Source organism: Xiphophorus hellerii, chromosome 7 (genome assembly GCF_003331165.1).
Source record: "Xiphophorus hellerii strain 12219 chromosome 7, Xiphophorus_hellerii-4.1, whole genome shotgun sequence".
NCBI classification, from domain to species: domain Eukaryota; kingdom Metazoa; phylum Chordata; class Actinopteri; order Cyprinodontiformes; family Poeciliidae; genus Xiphophorus; species Xiphophorus hellerii.
The window spans coordinates 25334255-25352319 of record NC_045678.1 but is presented as its reverse complement, the minus strand read 5'-3'; the positions used below and the strand labels follow the sequence as shown (position 1 = coordinate 25352319).

The 18065-nt window shown below is 36.0% G+C and overlaps 1 protein-coding gene across 3 annotated transcripts in view; it reads right to left on the bottom strand.

Annotated features, from left to right (window-relative positions):
- The window catches only part of LOC116723171 (partitioning defective 3 homolog B-like), a 222210-nt gene that overhangs the window by 158353 nt on the left and 45792 nt on the right, over nt 1-18065 (bottom strand). For all 3 annotated transcript variants that reach the window (XM_032567857.1, XM_032567860.1, XM_032567859.1), the window contains exons 4-5: nt 14721-14815; nt 5416-5486 (exon numbers count right to left, since the gene is read on the bottom strand). In XM_032567857.1, the coding sequence (XP_032423748.1) occupies nt 5416-5486; nt 14721-14815 (166 nt within the window). The remainder of the gene's footprint in view (nt 1-5415; nt 5487-14720; nt 14816-18065) is intronic.

The window sequence follows — 18065 nt, the reverse complement described above, 5'->3', positions numbered from 1 at the left end:
CCCAGTGTGTATGAAGGGGTGTGTGTGTCAGTGTGTACCTTTTTAGCAAGTTTGTCTAAACTTTGTTTTGCAATCTTTCATTCATTCTCTGTCATGCTAACAGTTTATTTCATGTCTGCCTCTCCCACTCTAGCCCATCCATCCATCCCTAAATCCCCATCAACTGATAGCACTACAGATGCGGATAAACTCCAGAGAGGGTTACTGATGATTGTGGGTGGTGACAGTGGAGACATGCAAAGTATGCTAGCATGTTTCCTCTCTCTCTTTCTCACACACAGACTCATAAATAGGCACACAAAGCTGAAATTGCCTCATCACAGCTTAGTAAATTTACATGAGTACAAACAGCTGCAAACATGACCATAAAGCAGGACAGACGTTATTTTACACTCTGATTCTGCAAGTTGGACTTTTTTTAGGGCTGACACAAAACCGGTAACTAGTCTGTGACTACAATAATACTTACACTATCCAGGCAGTACAAGCAACTATTATTAATTCTTCAATACTCCAAGGACCAAAAATAAACACCAAACAATATTAAGAGGAAAATGAAGCAGTACCATGGACCGTCAAGTGAACCATAACACACATTTTATAAATTACTAATTTTGTCATTGCTTTTGAAGCATGTCAGTGCCAGTACAAATCTTGATTTTGAGAACATGATAAAGCTGTTAAAAATGTAAGCAATGAAACCCTAAAAAAAATACCAAACTTATTCCACTATAAACTTACTCAGCCACCTTGTAGTGGTGTTAAATATTCCAAATGCGATTATCTGTCCAGTACACTGTAACTAGTAGTGTAACAAGTAATACCAATAGTAGTGTACAGAAGTTGTATGCTTCTTCAGTCAAAACAAACCATAATGCACTGTAGGCAGAGTCAAACTAATGCTAATCTTAACATGCTATTGCTAACATTCCAAGCTATTTATTGTTATATTAAGAGGTCTTGAAAGTGCCCAAGTAACTGTCACAACTCTTACGCATATTGACTCTGTGTCAGCCCGAGCTTGAGGATTTGAGTGATTATTAAGAAAGTGGAAACCAAAACCACATTTCAATTTTATTTTGGTGATGTCTACATCATAGATATGTCAAAATATTGACATATTTTCATTTTACCCAACTCCTCTTTTCTGATTAATGAAATTCATGTTACAACTCAACATTTGCTTGGAATAAGACATTCCAAGCATCACACTTGGGTAATAGTTATTATTTTCATACAAAACAGTAAAAAAAAAAGAGCAAGAACCCAGATACTAGCAGCTATGATGAGTTCCCTCCATAGCGTAGCTTGACTCAGTCTTGTGGGAGCTGCTCTTTGTTACTGAAATAAGTCCATTGCTGTGGTTTAGGCATTGGATGGACGGATGGTTACTACTCATTGGCACCTTGTTGTTGTGGTCTATTTTCATCACTATAGTGACATGAGATGTTCATGTATTAGGCAGAGCCCTAAATACAGGCAACACATCCTTAAATCGCAGTGTCAATTTAAAATAATAACTGAAAAAAAGGAGGTAGGAATCAGAGAAGCTTTAGAAATGAAACAGTGAGTGAGGGAGAGAGGAGGCGCTGAATTAATTAGACAAGGCTAATAAAAAGAATTATTATGAGCAGGAAAATAACATGCACCCCTCCCTTTATCTCTTCCTGCTGCTGCGCCTCTGATCTCCACCTACTACACACAAACACACACATACACAAAAGCAATTGAGATCCATCTGCATTTCCTTTTTCTTCCTTTATATTTTTTTTGTGAAAGATGTTTGACAGGCTGCATCAATGCAAATACTGAAGTGGGGTTGAGAGAGGGAGCAACAAAACGGGCGAGACTTGAGAAAAGAGACACGAAGCGCAATGAATGAATAGGAGGGAGAAAAAGGAGCTGTATGCACAGAGAGCAGGACAGAGCGAGGCAAAGAGAGATGAAGAGAGCAGGTGTTCTCTTTATCCAGCTGCCACTTTACCGATCCTGCCTATGAAAGACCGAAACACTGAAGAGAAATGAAAAAAGAGGATATGCATCACCAAACCACTCTCTTTGCACCAATGCATTTCACTCGCTCATTACTATTCTTATCAATGTATTTCTCTTTTTTATGGCTCTCTAAGTGCACAGATGTAAAGATAAAAGTTTGCACAAGACTAAATGTTAGTAAGAAAATATACAATACAAAAACAAATACTCATTGCAGGAATTTACTAAATAATTGAGAGCACATTATTACATTATAAAAGTTTTATTTTGAGTATTCTTTCATTCAAATTTTCTGAAGAACCCTTAACTGAAAAAGTCGAGGAGAAATGCAAGCAACAGAATTGAAAATTAACAGACTGGAGCACACATAAAGAGAAGAAAATTACTAGATCCGGGTTTAAGTATAACCACAATAAGACCTTTTATCACAGTTGATGACTAAATCTATTAAAGCACAAATCACCAAAGATGTATAGCTGCTCTTAAAGAACAAAATGCTTTTTAAATCTTGTTTGTTTTGTGCAACCAGTGGAACCTATTTACCTGTTCACCTCTCGCCTTCTAAATCACCTTCAATACAGTGCCTGACTCACAAAGAAATATAGTGAAAACGCCATTTCTATAAACCAATTTGAAGTAAATCTGTTTCCCTGTATGAAAAAGGCCGTTTTGATTTATGCGTAATGAGTTCTTTGCGGCACATGTGGTGTGGTTAAAATAATGATTAGCCATTACTGTACGTTCGAAGGTGTAGAAATACTCGCTCGCAAACACAAAGGGGACCACAGTGTGCGTGGAAACAACGCACACCACACAAAAAAACACACATTTATTTAACTCCTGCTTTGCTGTTCTAGTATTTATGACCACATTCCTGCCTTCATTTTGGACTTTTTTTTGTGCAATTTCAAGGATCGTTTCCCTGGTGACCACAAAAACCATTACATCACTTTTACATTACTCACAGCTGGGATAGTTCTTATTAGATTAGACTATGTGTGCGTGAAAGGATATGTGTAAAAAGAAAAGTTAGAGGGAAAATGACACAAATGGGAGTTGGCAACTACTTTTGTAATAACCTTTGTATTTTCTACACTGTACTGCTCAGTACCAGAGATGGTAATGGAACTGAAAAGGTTTCTATTTAGTTAGCTTAGCTATTGATTTGGCTGTCAGAATAGTCTATTGAGGAAACAAATAAGTTGATAATGGCACAGCAGAAAAATAGGGGAAAAAAATTGCTGCAAACAACTTTCATAGATAGTGCTGATATGTCTGTTTCCTTCTTTGAGCATGAGATGATACATAGGAAGACTAAAGAAGGTCTCTGTGAGGTAAGTTCAATTCATTATTCAAATAATCATAATATTTTGTTCAATAAATAGTTATTTATTCACAACTATTTTATTACAGAATGCACGTAAAACATCAAGACAAAAAATTTTTATTGATTGAGCTCAGGGTGTCAGAGGAAAAAGGGATAGCAAGCATTAGCATGAGCTAATCCGTTAGCAGCAGCAGTTTATGAATTCAGCAGCTCAAATCAGAAACATTTACAACTCAACAAAGAAAAACCAAATACAATTGAATTTGTTGGAAATAATCTTAATTAAGGAATGACATGAAACTAGCAAAATGTCAAATATTTATAATAAAACATAAAAAAAAAACTCAAGGAAAACCCCTAGGTCTGAACAATGTGGACACCTAAAGCTTACAAATGCAGCTTATATTCAGGCATGCTCAACAGTCTGTAAACTATGGCAAATGGGCCACACTTGTTCAATTTTAGTGAACTGCAATCCAGAATCACACAGCATTTTGGGGGTTGTAGGCAAAGGAATGACTTTAGCTCCTCAACCGCTCACAACCAGATAAGCAAAGTTGGTGGCATTGACTAACTCACTCTTTGGTTACCTAGCAATAACTTGTTGAGTAACTTGCACAGCAGCAGTTTAAGGTTTCACCAAAATGCCATATAACTGTTTAAAACGAATCAACGGCGAGGAGTGAAAACTGTGGATAAAAAAGGAAAGGTCACACCACCAGTTTGGCAGTATTTCAGATATTTAAAACCAATCAATAATTATCAACATGGACTGATATAAATGCCATGAGAATCACATTCACGCGGCAAATTCGTGTGCATGGTCCAACGCTTCTTTCTGCCATGTGTATCGCGCACGTATATCAGGTACAGGTTTTGACTGTGCCTTCCGATAATACCCTGCCAGCCTCACACGTACACTTCCTCAGTCTCTTTCATTGTTGCTCATAATGTCACTTTTGTCTCACTCTTGAGCTTGTGCTGTCAATTTCATCTCGCAGCAGTCCAGTCTTTGAAAGATTAGAGCATCAGCTGCATCAAAGTGCTTAGAGCGTATGAAGAAGAAACGGTATATAGTCCGGAAATAAGATACATTGCATCAAGCTCAGTTTCTATGTTTAGGTCAAGTAATCTAAAGAGAACTTATAAAGCTGTAGAAGTAGGCGTTTTTGTATTGGCATCAATTTTTTAAGAATAGAACTAGACCAACTCAAAGGCCATATGACAATGTAAAATCAAAGCTTTGCCAAGTGGTAGAAGGAGCACTTCAATTTTTGCTCTAACAAAGCTAAAATGAGAATATCTGACATGTGACACAAGGTGCAAGCAAACATTACAGCCGCACTCTGGTTATTGTTAAATAGATTTTCTATAGTTAGTTTCTCTTTTGTAGCACATAGCAACTGCATGACTTCCCCTTGTGTCTAAATGTAGGATCCAGCTCCAAAGAGCCTTGTGTCTCTCATGGATAGGAACAAAAAAGCCCCTCAGAGACACAGGGCATCCTGCAACCCAGAACTTAATTAAGCAACATTCATTAGTTTGTGCATTTAAAAATAGCAGATGCAACTGTGTTCATCTTTGAGACCATGTGTTTATGGCAGTCTAAGCATATCTTTGTGCCTTTTATGTGTGTGTGTGTGAGACCCTGACCCTGTTTTGGCAGTCTTTTGTAGTTAGCTAATGATGGAGTTTTTAACAGTAAATATATCTCCAACAGCCTTGATCTGGATTAGAAAACAGCTTTAATGAAGAGAAAGTGGGACAGAGGCACACTCATGAAAACCAATGAACATGGATGTTGCACAAACAAAACCTTCTCATTGGACAAAAACACTCATTTCAGACAAACAAACGTAATGGTTTGGCACATTATCGGGATAAATTACTAGCAAAGCAGATGAAGACAAAATCAGTACAGATGAGGACCACAAGAGGATTTACAGAAAGAAATCAGCTGAAACTCTTTTGATAGTAATCAGTTTTATCTTTTGTTTTCTGTGCTTTCAATCAGAATGCTTTTCTTTTTTTCTCCAGATCAAAATTTTAATTTCTCATTCATCATTGATCTATACAGAAAAAAAGGCACTGACCTGCCACTGAAGATGTTTTTGACTGGAGCTCGTTCCATCCCTCTAGGCCCCTCCACTTCAGCACCGGCTGCCTGCAGAGCACACACACAAACACACCCCCACACACACACAACATCTGTCTTATTAGTCAGCCAGTGGCTGGGAATTTTTAACACTTAACAATAGCAGGGAATCAGTCAAAAAAAGAGATTACGCAAATTTTAAGAAATGTGACTGAATAAAAAAAAAAAATAAAGATGTAAGCAGTTGCAAGAAAATCAAAGAAGCTTCAGTGTTTTGATTTTAACCTTAATGAACTTCGTTTGAAATTCTGAACCCAACAGTTAAATTTTTATAACTAAAAACTGACTGGAACACAAAGGGAGAAAAAAAATAAATATGTGAAGTGATGAGAGAAAAAGATGCTAATTTGATCAACAGATGAAGCACTAATTAATTTTTGAAGGCAAGCAGACGGTCTTGTTAAGCAGTAATAAATAAGAGTATTAGTGGGCATGGCAACCAAATGTAAAAGGAAGAAAGGTATTATTTTTCCACAATATAGTATGATTTATTACAAACTAATTATAGCAGTTCTGAAGTCAATCCAACATATCTGAAACATTTATTTCTTTTATTCACTTGATTTGTTATATAGCTCCCTCTCAATAAATTAGATCATTAAAATACTACTTTTAATTATATTATTACTCTTATAAAATATTCTTTTTATTACTTAAGTTTAAAAGTAATAAAAATAATGGTAGAAATGTGGCCTCAAGCAAATGGAGCTGATACAGTTAGATAAGATTTTCAATTACAAATTCATACCTTCCAGAATGAAAGAAACCAGCTACAACACTGGATATTTTTCTTTTATTAGTTATGTTTTATTGCTCTTGTTTTAGCATCACAGTATCTAGGGCCATAAACATCCAACAACTTTTTATGTACTTACAAATTAATTAAACTTAGCAAATACTGTATGATATTACGATACGATACAGAACTCAAAAAGATTCAACCCCAATGGTTAGGAAATTTTTACAACTTCCTTTTATTAGGATAAAATCGAGTCTTTGTCACCTCTGTATCAGCTCCTTTGATCTGATCATTTTAAATGTAAAACAAACTGTTGAAAGTGCAATATGGCTATTTCAACTTTACAGCAGCACAAAGATTTTTGAATCAAAAAGATCAAATAAATTCCTCTGCAGTACAAAGATAAACATGCTTCGAATTATAAGGATATTTAATTCATATTAGAAGTTCCAGATTTACACATAAACAAATATGCAACTATCACAGGGTCATCTCGGAGTAGGCGTACACCCCGGCCACACATTTGCGTAAACATATGGAGGCGAACACACAGGTCAATAAGGTTCTGTGTTAGTAGATACCTCTAATGGATTCAAAACATGACCTTCAACCTTTTACCCCCGCCATCCTACCCACCCATATGACCCATTCTGACAACTTCAGAAGGAAATATCAGAGAAAAGAGAAAGAATGAAACAGCAAACTGAGTCGAGAATCAAATACACAGCAGATGTAAAGAGATGTAGGAGGGCAAGATGAAACCTAATAAAGACCGACGGCCAGTGCAGTAAACATATGTTAAAGATTTAGTGGATTGGAAATTAATTGGTCTGGTCTGGCTGTTAATGCTGTCATTTGAGCTTAATTAGTAAAAAGATGACAGGTGACATTAATTATCCCAACCTCACTGTCATGACAGTCACTCATATATTAATTGCAGAGCTACTGGTGCTTAATTGTGTGTCTCATTTAATGAATGAATGCAGAAATAGTTTCGCTGCATCATTCTCTCTATGAAAGAACAACATATTAATTACAAAGGCCAGCAATGCCTGTAACTTATTAAAGGGCAATTTAAAGCAAGTAAATGAATCTGAACGAACAAATGTGCCTCATTATTCACATAAACATTTGAGCGATTTCATAAAACACAGACCAATTACAGTTACTGAACTTCTTGTAGAAAGGGCAGCAACAAAAGTTGCACCTTGTACAAATTTTTGTGTTAAAGATAATACATTGGTTTTCAAATTAAGATAAGAGCAATATTAATATCATTACATGTTGTAGCAATTTGTACACTTTGCACCAAAAAGTGTAGCGTAGGATGGTGAACGTCTAAGTTAATTTTAATGGTGTGAAGAAGGTAAATGTAACAAAAGAAACAAAAAAGAGAAAAGAGAACTACTTGCCCAAGAAAGCCTCAATGAATTGAAGCAAAGTTGTAAAGAAGGGTGGGCAAAAAAAAGTACTCCACAATTATGAAGAAAACTAAGACATACAAAAAACCAGTAGTTCAATTTTACATGCTATGGGAGGTTATACAAGATATTTTATTATGGAGTGTACCAAACGTTTCCTATAAAAGTACTGGCATATGCCGAACCCTTCTTTTTCCCAACAACTATAACATAGAGCGCCAGGGTAAACAAATCATGGGTTTCACCAAAATGTAAAAAATAGGTATAATAAACAGAGATTAAAAGACCTTATACTTTAAGAAAGCAAAATAAAACCAAATTAAATAACAAAGATTTATGTAACATACTGAGAGGGAAAGCTATGAAAAAAATAATACATCATCTGTCAAGATTTGACATCTTAATCAATACCTTTGAACATTAGTGGCCCTCCAAAAACTGAAGGACAGAAAAGCAAGATTTCCATTTTTACTCTATGATTAATAATCCTGCCTTAAGTAACTACTGCTCGTGTATAATAAATGGGCTCCAAGCATTTATTATTCTTGGTCCAATTTAATAATTGCTCAAAGTGGATAAAAAGACCAAACTATTAGTGATATTACTAATTAGTAAATGACCAATCAGCCAAAGTGTTCCCTGAAAATGCTCCAAGGGCAAGTATGATAAATGTTGGAATGCTGGCTTTGCATTTTTTCCATTTATACTGGATGCATAGTTTATATTTTTATGTTTATCTATATGAAAGTTGTAACCTGAAGATAAGAAGTGAAAATATGATTAATGAATGAAATGTGTTTATTTGTAATAGTTTGCACCTGAGTCACAGTTTTATAATGGACGGTAATAAAAAAAAATATTTGAGCTCCATTGTCTATTATAACATATTAAAATGTACAGAAAGGACTGTTATTTTTTTTTAAATCAATGTCACAGAGGGCAGATGGTATAATAACCTTGCAGAAAAGTTACATCCTGTCATTGTAATGCAGTATTAAAAACAAAGCTTTATCACACAATCAATATCTTTTACTTTTTACAGATTCTAATAAAATCAATACTCTGCTAAGCTTCAAATTTCAAATTGTTTTATGCAAAAATGCAAATGTAGATTGGATGAAATAATGTCAACAGCAACCATTCAGGGTAACACACAAGTCAAGTACAGGCATATGAACCACCCACAGAAACAAATGCAGGTGTAGCATGACAAATAAGTGCTCTGCTGCCTTCTTAGCCCCAAAGGTACTCTGTGCATAAGTAACAACTCCTTGTCTAACTATCACATTACCAGCCACCTTGTGTATCTGTATTTCTTTGACCTTACTTGTGTGTTTTTAAATCTACAATACGATATAAGCAAAAATCCCTACTGCATTTATTTGCAAGTTTAAACAAGAATTGTTCGGACTGTAGGACTTAATCTTTTAGAGATTAAAACTACGTAAAGTAAGTTGCAAGTGAGTAGGAGAAAAGACAGACAGAAAGAAGAAAGACAGAAAATTACTGCAAAAAGAGTACTTTCTTCCCTTCTCTGCTCTCACCAAAAGGCCAAGTGACAATTTGAACAATTACCCTGGAGCCATTACCTCTGCTGGAACCTGACTGGTTGGGAACAGCCAGATGAGTGAGTGAGTGATGGGGTGTGTGGGAGGGGGTGCACATACCAGGATGTGGATGCATGAGGTAAGGGAGAAAAAGTAACAGCAAGATAAAAAAAAAACTTGTATAAAGAGAAAAAAAACGTTTTTTATTTATTTACAGCAGATGCTTCTCCAGAGTCATTTACTGCATCGACACTTATGTGGTGGTTGTTACAGCACAGCAGGTGTGAGAGTGAAAAGCAAAGACAGCAGGAAGATTTGAGACATTGAAGGCCATCAAGCAGGCAGAAAGCTGTTGGGAAAAGAAAAGAGACTATTTTTTTTTTTTTGCTTTTAAGTTTTAATAATTAGACAAATTTTAACAATTTAACAACAGTTTTATAATAAAACTCTGACTCAGGTGCAAGGTACTAGCACCTTGCACCTGGGGGATATGAGGAAAATCTAATATCCTGATATATTTTTGCTATATCACGATACATATCACGATATTCTTAAATGTTATTTTAAACTATACTCCTTGCAGCATGATGTCACCCACACAAGTTCCCGCACCCATTTCCCTGCTAGACTTAAATGTAAGCTCATATAAAAAGGGATGCTGTGTTTTGCTATGAACTGTCTACACTATGACTGGATAACAAGGTGAGAAATAAATTTTAACTAAGAAAAGAAAATAGCAAGGGAGAGGGAAGTAGTTCAGTTATGCTTGACTTTGACAAACTTAACATATAGATGTGTTGTGGAATAAGGTGTGTTTTGGTTCAGCTTAAAAATAAAAAGGCGACCAACACACAAACTGACAGAGCATCAATAAAGCAGGTGTTTAAATTAGCTAATCGACCACCGCTGTGTTAGCGTGGCTAATGGCAGCGGTGGCTAATCTACCACAGTGATCACTTATTAATAATTGCAAAATACACATCAAGCCTAAAAGCATAAAACTGTAACGAACTGAATGTTCTGCTCTATGTGGGGGTAATGTTTGAGTGTTTTTGGTTCTGATTCTGGTTTTGAATCCTAATACCTAAAGTTGCATTGCTGTCGGTTGCTATGGCAACGAGTCTGCGTAAAGCCGACAGAGAACAGAAAAAAGAAAGAATGGTTTTGCGTTATTATTCCCATTGTATATCACTAAACAAATCATACCTACATCTCCAGTTTTCACTTTAACAAAATAGTTCTGCCGCGGCAGTGCGGCTATGAACGGCATGTAAAAGATTAGGCGGTGAAATAAATTTGTGATACAACCTTTTGTCGCAATAGTTTTATAACATATTACACAAATTACCTAATTTTGTTCAACATCCTCCATATAAAATCCAAACCACTGCCAAATTATTGATTCAGCGCCGTTTCTCTTCGGAATTAAACGACTTTATCTGATTCCTCTTCAGTTACCGTCTCATCCACCCGCTCTCGCTGTCACCATGTTGTTTGTTTTCTCCATGCAGCGTGATTGGTAGAAAGTTTTCAGGTTGGGAGGGGGAGGGACTAGTGATGCATTCATAAAGTGTCGGATAAACCATAATCGCAGTGAATTTGACGGCGAAAGTTCATTATTTGAACGACAATTTATACTGGATGGCTGCGATATAGCCATTTTAACTATCGTGAATTGAAAATATCGTGATAAATCGAGTATACTCAATACATCGCCCAGCCCTACAAGGTACCGCAAAGTTTTGCTAGCAATAGTAGGTTTTAGATCCACAAAGATGAAGCTGTTGGATTTAAAATTCAAGAGAGCCACAACATGTTTGTTCTAGAAGATTAATGGCTACTCCTATTGAAAAACATATTTTTTTCCAAATATTAATGTTTTTTTTCTTTCAAGATAGACATTATGTTTTCACATGCAACATGTTTGACTAGTGAAAGGTGTTGTAAGAATTAGTGCTAAGTTATTAAGAACCAAGAGTTCAAAGAAGGATTGCTGCAAAGGTGTTGAAGGAAAGTTGTAACTAACAATTGGTACGCCTACTGGTCTCACTGGTTTTGAGATCTTCCTTTCTGCAGGTTCAGTTTATGATTGAAAAGTTATTTCTAGATGTTATTATAAATAATATTATTAAACATTTCATTCAATTATAAAGGATTTCATTGTTTTGGATTCTTGTTTGACAAAAGAAAGCTGAATATTGTGTTTCAAATTCACAATGCCTCACATTCATTGTAAATTTTGTAGAAAAACACACAACCTTACTAATAATGTTTTCAGACAATTAATTCATGCCATCACTCTATAATTTAGAGGGTAAGAAGTCAAGGAAATTCAGGTACCCCAAGGTCAGAAGGAGAAGGCAAATATCATTCACCAGTGAGTTCTGGATCTCTTTCCGGTGAGACATAACTGGAAAACCTCCATCAGAATGCATCCAAATCTCCTCCACTGACTCCCTTTAACGTGAAGGAGTTCAACCTCTAATCTAAGGTCTCAAGGAAAGATTATGAAGATTATTTCTAAGATTAAGCCAAGGTGCTGTAAGTACAAAACTCATTTCAGCTTCTTGTGTCCAAGATGTCATTCTTTTGGTGATTATCCATATTTCATGACTGCAGGTAAAGGCTATACAGTAAACAGGACCAGTAAATCTTATCCCAGTTCTTTCTTCTACACAAAAGTTATTTTCAATTTTACTTAAGCATCTCACGCTGTCTCAGACCATATTCACACCAGAGGTAAACATGCTAAATTTTTATAAAGGATCAAGAAAAAATTAGAAAATGCTGTTGTAGGTATGCCAAGCCAAAAAGTGTCAATATAAGACTGCCACAGAACGATGCAAAAAACATAGAACACTAAAAGGCACCAAATTGGTTAATTGTAAGATTGAGGCCCATGTGGGTTAGAGATAGAGATAAAGCTAGTACCTCACAGCTTAAAAAACAAAGGCATGGCGCGCAAATCCTTATTGAAACATGAAATTGCCATTTTGAAATGTTTCCACTCTGGGACCCGTTTTCAAAAATTGTTTCTGGTCTTCCAAACCTCCAGATCTGTGTGGACGCACAACCGAAATAACAAAAACCTTCGCAGTTACACCTAATCCCGGACTGGGCCACAGGCTTTGCAGAAAAAACTGCAAAAAAGCATCTAAAGTCTGCAAAGAGTTTTGTGACATAGACTGTATGTTGAGGACAAACACACTTTAAGGTTTTACTGATGCTTGTTTTCAACATAACTCAACTTATAGGTTGCAGATCTGAAATGTAGTAGAACTGGGGAACAATAGGTAATTTATAAGATCTAGGTTACCATTAGTTTTCCTGTGTCAATTTAAATGATTTACTAGTTTAAGCTAACAGCTAGTTGTAAAAATGCACACCTTTATGTAAGACACTTTATTAAATCTAATTCACATTGCAGTTAACATGGATTAGAGCTGGGAAATGTTGATATAAAAGAATAAGGCTGTAATGCTCACACCTAACATAACACTTTAGCATGCTGTGTACATGCTGCACTTCTCAAATACTTGGTTGCCCTGAGCAACATTAAGTAGAAACACTGACCACCTCTGAGAACCAAACATATTCCCTAAACAAAATGAACCTTGCAAACATATCATTCTAAGGGGAATACAGACTTATTAAGAAAGGATGTTTGTCCAGTAAGGAGTCTCGAGGGAAGAAGGCTCATCACTCAACAGTTCAATCATGCATAGAGTTAATTTAAGCGGTGAACTTGAGAGATCTTCTGTGTTCAACAACAAAAGAGGAATAAGAAACAGTCACACCATCAACAGCCACCAAAACTACATCTCTAACCAGCTAGATGCCTGTGTTATTAGCTATTTTATTCTACAAGGGAGGTAGGTATAAACGTCAAGAAAATTAAGACATTCTGAGTACAATATAACTAATTATTATATAATACTAATTAATGTATATAATATGAAACGTTTAGGTTTAAATTCTTTGAGGATCTTAAGAGTTATGTCATGATTCAAGAAGCTGCTGTTTTGGATGTGCCAAGAGTAATTTACTCAAGACCACAATTTCTAATCGGCACTTTATAAAAATAAAGTGAACTTGGCTGAATGTTGTTTCTGTTCAGTTTTGTACTTAAGACAACATAGCCAGATAAAAAGACATCTTGCACTTCACTAGCATTGAAAGTAGAGAAGTGAAACTGAGCTCAGCAGTAGTAAGGGAGGAGCAGATGAAGCTAACAAAAACTGTGACCTATGACCTTTGAGAAAGTCAGAGATGGCCCCAAAAGATAGAAGGGGGGTAAACTCTTGAGAGTCATCCATCTTCATTAATGGAGCCTGATGTGGCAAAATGTGTCTGAGAAGAAAGGAGGGGAAACAAGAGTCAAAATTTACCCCCTCTCTTTAACCACATGTATCCTCACATGTTTGCACTGAAAGGGAAACTGCTGACCTGTGTCATTGTACCACTTGAGGATTAAAATCCTGTTGCAAGTCTGGACCATTAATTCCGCAGTACACAACCTGCTAAATTAGGTTTAATATATCCATGTTTTTAATTTATTTTTAACTCCACTGGACAGGAATTAATCACCACTCGCAAGATTTTAACTGTAAAAGACTCCAAAAACAACTTCACTCAACTTAAGAAAGAGTGTTGCAAACTTTGAAACTGAGAACAAGAATGCTTTTCAAGTAAAAGGGCAAGAGGTCACTAAAATCAAAGTATTTATCCCCTTGAGAATCTTAATATGCTTAGCAATCTGCCTATTAGATTACAAAAGCACTGGAGAGAGTTCATAGTGATAATATATCAAAGTAAATCAATATCTCCAAAAAACTAAGAGACCTCTACAAACAGAAAAAATATGAGAAATTTAATCCTGAAAAGATTGGTTTAAAGACTAATTGAAAGAGACTGCATATTGTTTTTGGAAGCCAAAGTAGCATAGCTCTAATAGTTAAATTGTTAGAATTATAAACAAAAATCAGATGAGAGTAGTCAACCACTTTGAAGATTTCATCAAAGGTGCTTCGATATGACAACTGTTTCCAACAGGTAAGCAAACTATTCCTGATGATAACTTCACAAAACCTAATTTAGAAAAAAAATGACTATCCCTTTAAAAATGATCCAAACTACTACATATTAACGAAGGAATAACCAGCAGTGTACATGAATACTAAAAAAGCAGACAATCATAGATTAGATTATCTTTGGGGAACAGGGCTGAACGTGTAGATCAGTGATTATTGGAAGTGCTGAGGATTCTGAAGTTATTTAGCGTCTTATTACATAGAACAAGAGTTTCCTGTACCCAATTTTACTACCCTATAAAATTGGGTACAGACAAAACACTTATCATCCATTTCCATGCATTCACGTGCAAATAATTGAACATTGGCTTGTGTTAATTAGACTCTCCATTATGTCTTTTAGGTTTCTTATTAACACAGACAAATTTAATTTATTTACCATGCATGTAAATACTTTTAAGCTTGTTGATATTTTCTTTATTATTACCACAACTTCTGAGTCTTACCATCACAGTGCTATCTTCATTGTAGGAGGGTTCAGTCTCTGTCGTTTGGGGGTTGAGGGCGGAGTCACTGCTGCTCCTCACCAGCAAGGGTGTGTCTGAAAATAAAACACACAAAGAGAGACAAACTTATATATATATATATACATTAAATACAAGGAAAAGCAACAAAGGCTTTATGATGGCCTGATCACAGGCTTTGTGATCAGGCCATCACAAAGCCCTGATCTCAATTCTATAGAGAATTTGTGGGCAGACTGGAAAAGGCGTGTGCAAGCGACTGAATTACACCAGATCGGTTAGGAGGAATGGGCCAGAACTCCAGCAAACTAATGTGAGAAGCTTCTGGAAGGAATGAAGGAAAGTCAATCATCGCTGATACCAACCAAATGTATGTAAACTTCTGATTTTGATAGTAACAAATACATTTCTGACATAGTCCTTCTGTCATCATTGTGGCATTTAGCAAATATAAATAATTTTGATTATTCTAACTAAACTAAGACAAAAGTTTGGTCTTATGTAACTTCAGACAATGAGAAAAAGAAAGTATTTTTATTTGATGTATGTAAACTTCTGGTTTCAACTTTAAACTGAAATTAGACCCAACTCATTTCTTTCTAACAACCACAGAAAAAATACAATCTGGCTCAAAAATAGGCCAACAAGATGTTGCATTAAATTGCCATTTATTCAGTGACGTGTCCAGCCTAACTCCTTTCTTAAAACAAAAACATGCAAAGTGTGCAAGATATTGTACTATTTGAACCAAAACCTGTTTTCAACTACAGCATCTTAATCAACTTAACAGCCAGCCAAATTTATGTATGTATGTAAACATGTATAAGTAACATACAAATCCCACAACCTCACACTGAATGTTCTGACAGCAAATGCTGCAGAGGTGACAATGTGCGGGAAGTGTGAGAAGTTAATGTATTATCTGCTCACATCCCATCGGTGAATACACTGTTGTTCATGCATCCAAATGGCCAATAAGTGGCTGATTTGTAGATTTGTGTGTGCAAGTAGGTAACAGATGATAATGGCTCTTTTCTTCACATCTCATCGGCCCTCTGCATAAAATCATCATTTAGCAAAAACTGATAAATGGAACACACCGCGCTGCCGCTTGTGCTGCTGATGGGACTTTGGGGGAAGAGTGAAAATGAGAGGAAAGTCAACACTGCAGAAAGCTAAGCAAATAAATAAGATTTAATATGCTGTGGTTTTTACTATGATGCGTGCTGTACACTCTAAAGATCCACCATTCCCACTCATAGGGACCATCAATCTATACATATACATTAAGAACACTGTCATGTACTCGCCTAAAGCTCAATTGGGAATATAATGGCAAAGGTGGTAGCGTGGGTGGAGGGAACTCTACACTGTTAAAGTACTCTGAAGACATACCAAATGATATTTGTAGGGTCATATATTGATTATCACAAATGGACCCATGGTGCTCTTAAGAACTACTGGGGGATATGGATTACATCAAACCTCTAATCAATTCATCTCTTCAAAGGAAAACAGTTACAGGGAGATGGTTTGATGGATGAGATAAAAGGTAAAAATGAAAGATGGTTATTTCAGACAGACTAGTAATTTTTGCCGTATGACATGCACAGTACCTCAGTAAAGTGTTCATATTATTAGAACTTGAACTCCTTTTGAGAGTTTCAGGCTACAGATGTCAATGTAACTTAATTTGATCGGCCAAAACACTTGTTTTCCAGATTATTTTTAAAGGCAAATATTTTAAGCATGCTCTTATTGTTATTGGACTTCCCTGAATCAATACTTTGCTGAACCACCTTTGTTGCAGTTACATTGGACTCCCCATATTCCTAGGAGTTAAGAGACCACAACCACCCATGTTTCAATAGCTGAAATCTGTGAACACTTGAGACCCCCTCTAAAGACACTCACTGTTGCCTATTTTAATTCACTGATGCAACAGAAAACATCTTTGCACTACTGCAGAAGCTAACATCCAAAGTATTCCTTATTTCCGCTCATGGGGCTACAGCCAAATAGCGCAAAGGAAAATGAAAGCGACTCCTGGATTGGCAGCTTTGCAAAAACCAGCTAATAGCTTGTCAAGTACCATTGCACCTCGGTATTGCATCGTCCCAAGCCGCATTTTGTTTAAAATGTCTTTTTTATGTTCTACAATCAATCCAGCAATCTTGTATATGCAGTACAACCCCTCTTTTTATTGATTCATGGATGTAATAGTCCACACACTGGAAACTAAACCATTCTTTTTAAATGTTTAAGACTGACTAATGTTTTAATAAGAAACAAGACATGTTAAAATGACACAAATTAAATACCTGCAATTAAAACATGGCATAACTGTTTTGCAAGCTTGAAGTGGTTTGGTCTATCTGCAAACCTGGTTGTTTATGTCACTCCCTCTAATTTATAACTAATTTAAGTTGCAGTACGCTATGATGGCAAAGAGGCCTCATGAAGAGACACCATCATGAAGAGCCATCTTCTGCAGTTTAAACTGCTGTGCTAATTCCGATTTTTGTTCGATTGTTGGTTTTTGATTTCCCTAAAGTTCCACAACTCCAACAGCATGTCATGAAAACAAACATGCCAAATGATGCTGATGAATTGACTTGTTTCATGTAAAAGGACAAAGTGATCCATTATGGTGGATTCATGGTTGCATGTTAACAGCAGAAGTATAATCTCAAAGGGGTTTTAAATCTTCTGCAGCCAATAGTGGCAGATTTCCTCTGCAGCAATAGCCACTTTTTAAAGACTAAACTTCAGTGAGCATTGTACATCTGAGACAATAGTATAAAAGATATATCTGGTCATGTTAACACCAGAACTTTCCTACAGAGAAAAGCATGGGTGGGGTGGAGATGAAGATAAGAAATGACAAATATTGGAAAAAATAATGTGAGACTGTCAGAAGGAGAAATTATGAGCAGCAGATAACAAGCTGCTGAAGATGGAAAGAAAGAGCCAACTTGGACTGAAACTCAAAACAAACAGTTACGGAGGCCTAATCCCAATCTCCTTTACACGATCATCTTGACAGTCTCCAGAGTTCTGTTACCTCCAATCTTACAGCTAATCTTTGCTGACAGGTGACTGTACTGTAACAGACTAAACTTCCCATCCCAACAGTCTGGACAATCCAGCAAGGGTCCCTGTTTTGATTTAAGACGTTTGTACTTTAGTATTATAAACTTTGCCTTTTATTCTGTTAGGTCTGTTTAAAAAAAAACAACATAAAAATACAATATATTTAACTTTAACATAAAAACAAATAATTGATCAACTCTAAAAGCAAAATAGATACATCCAGTCAATATGATG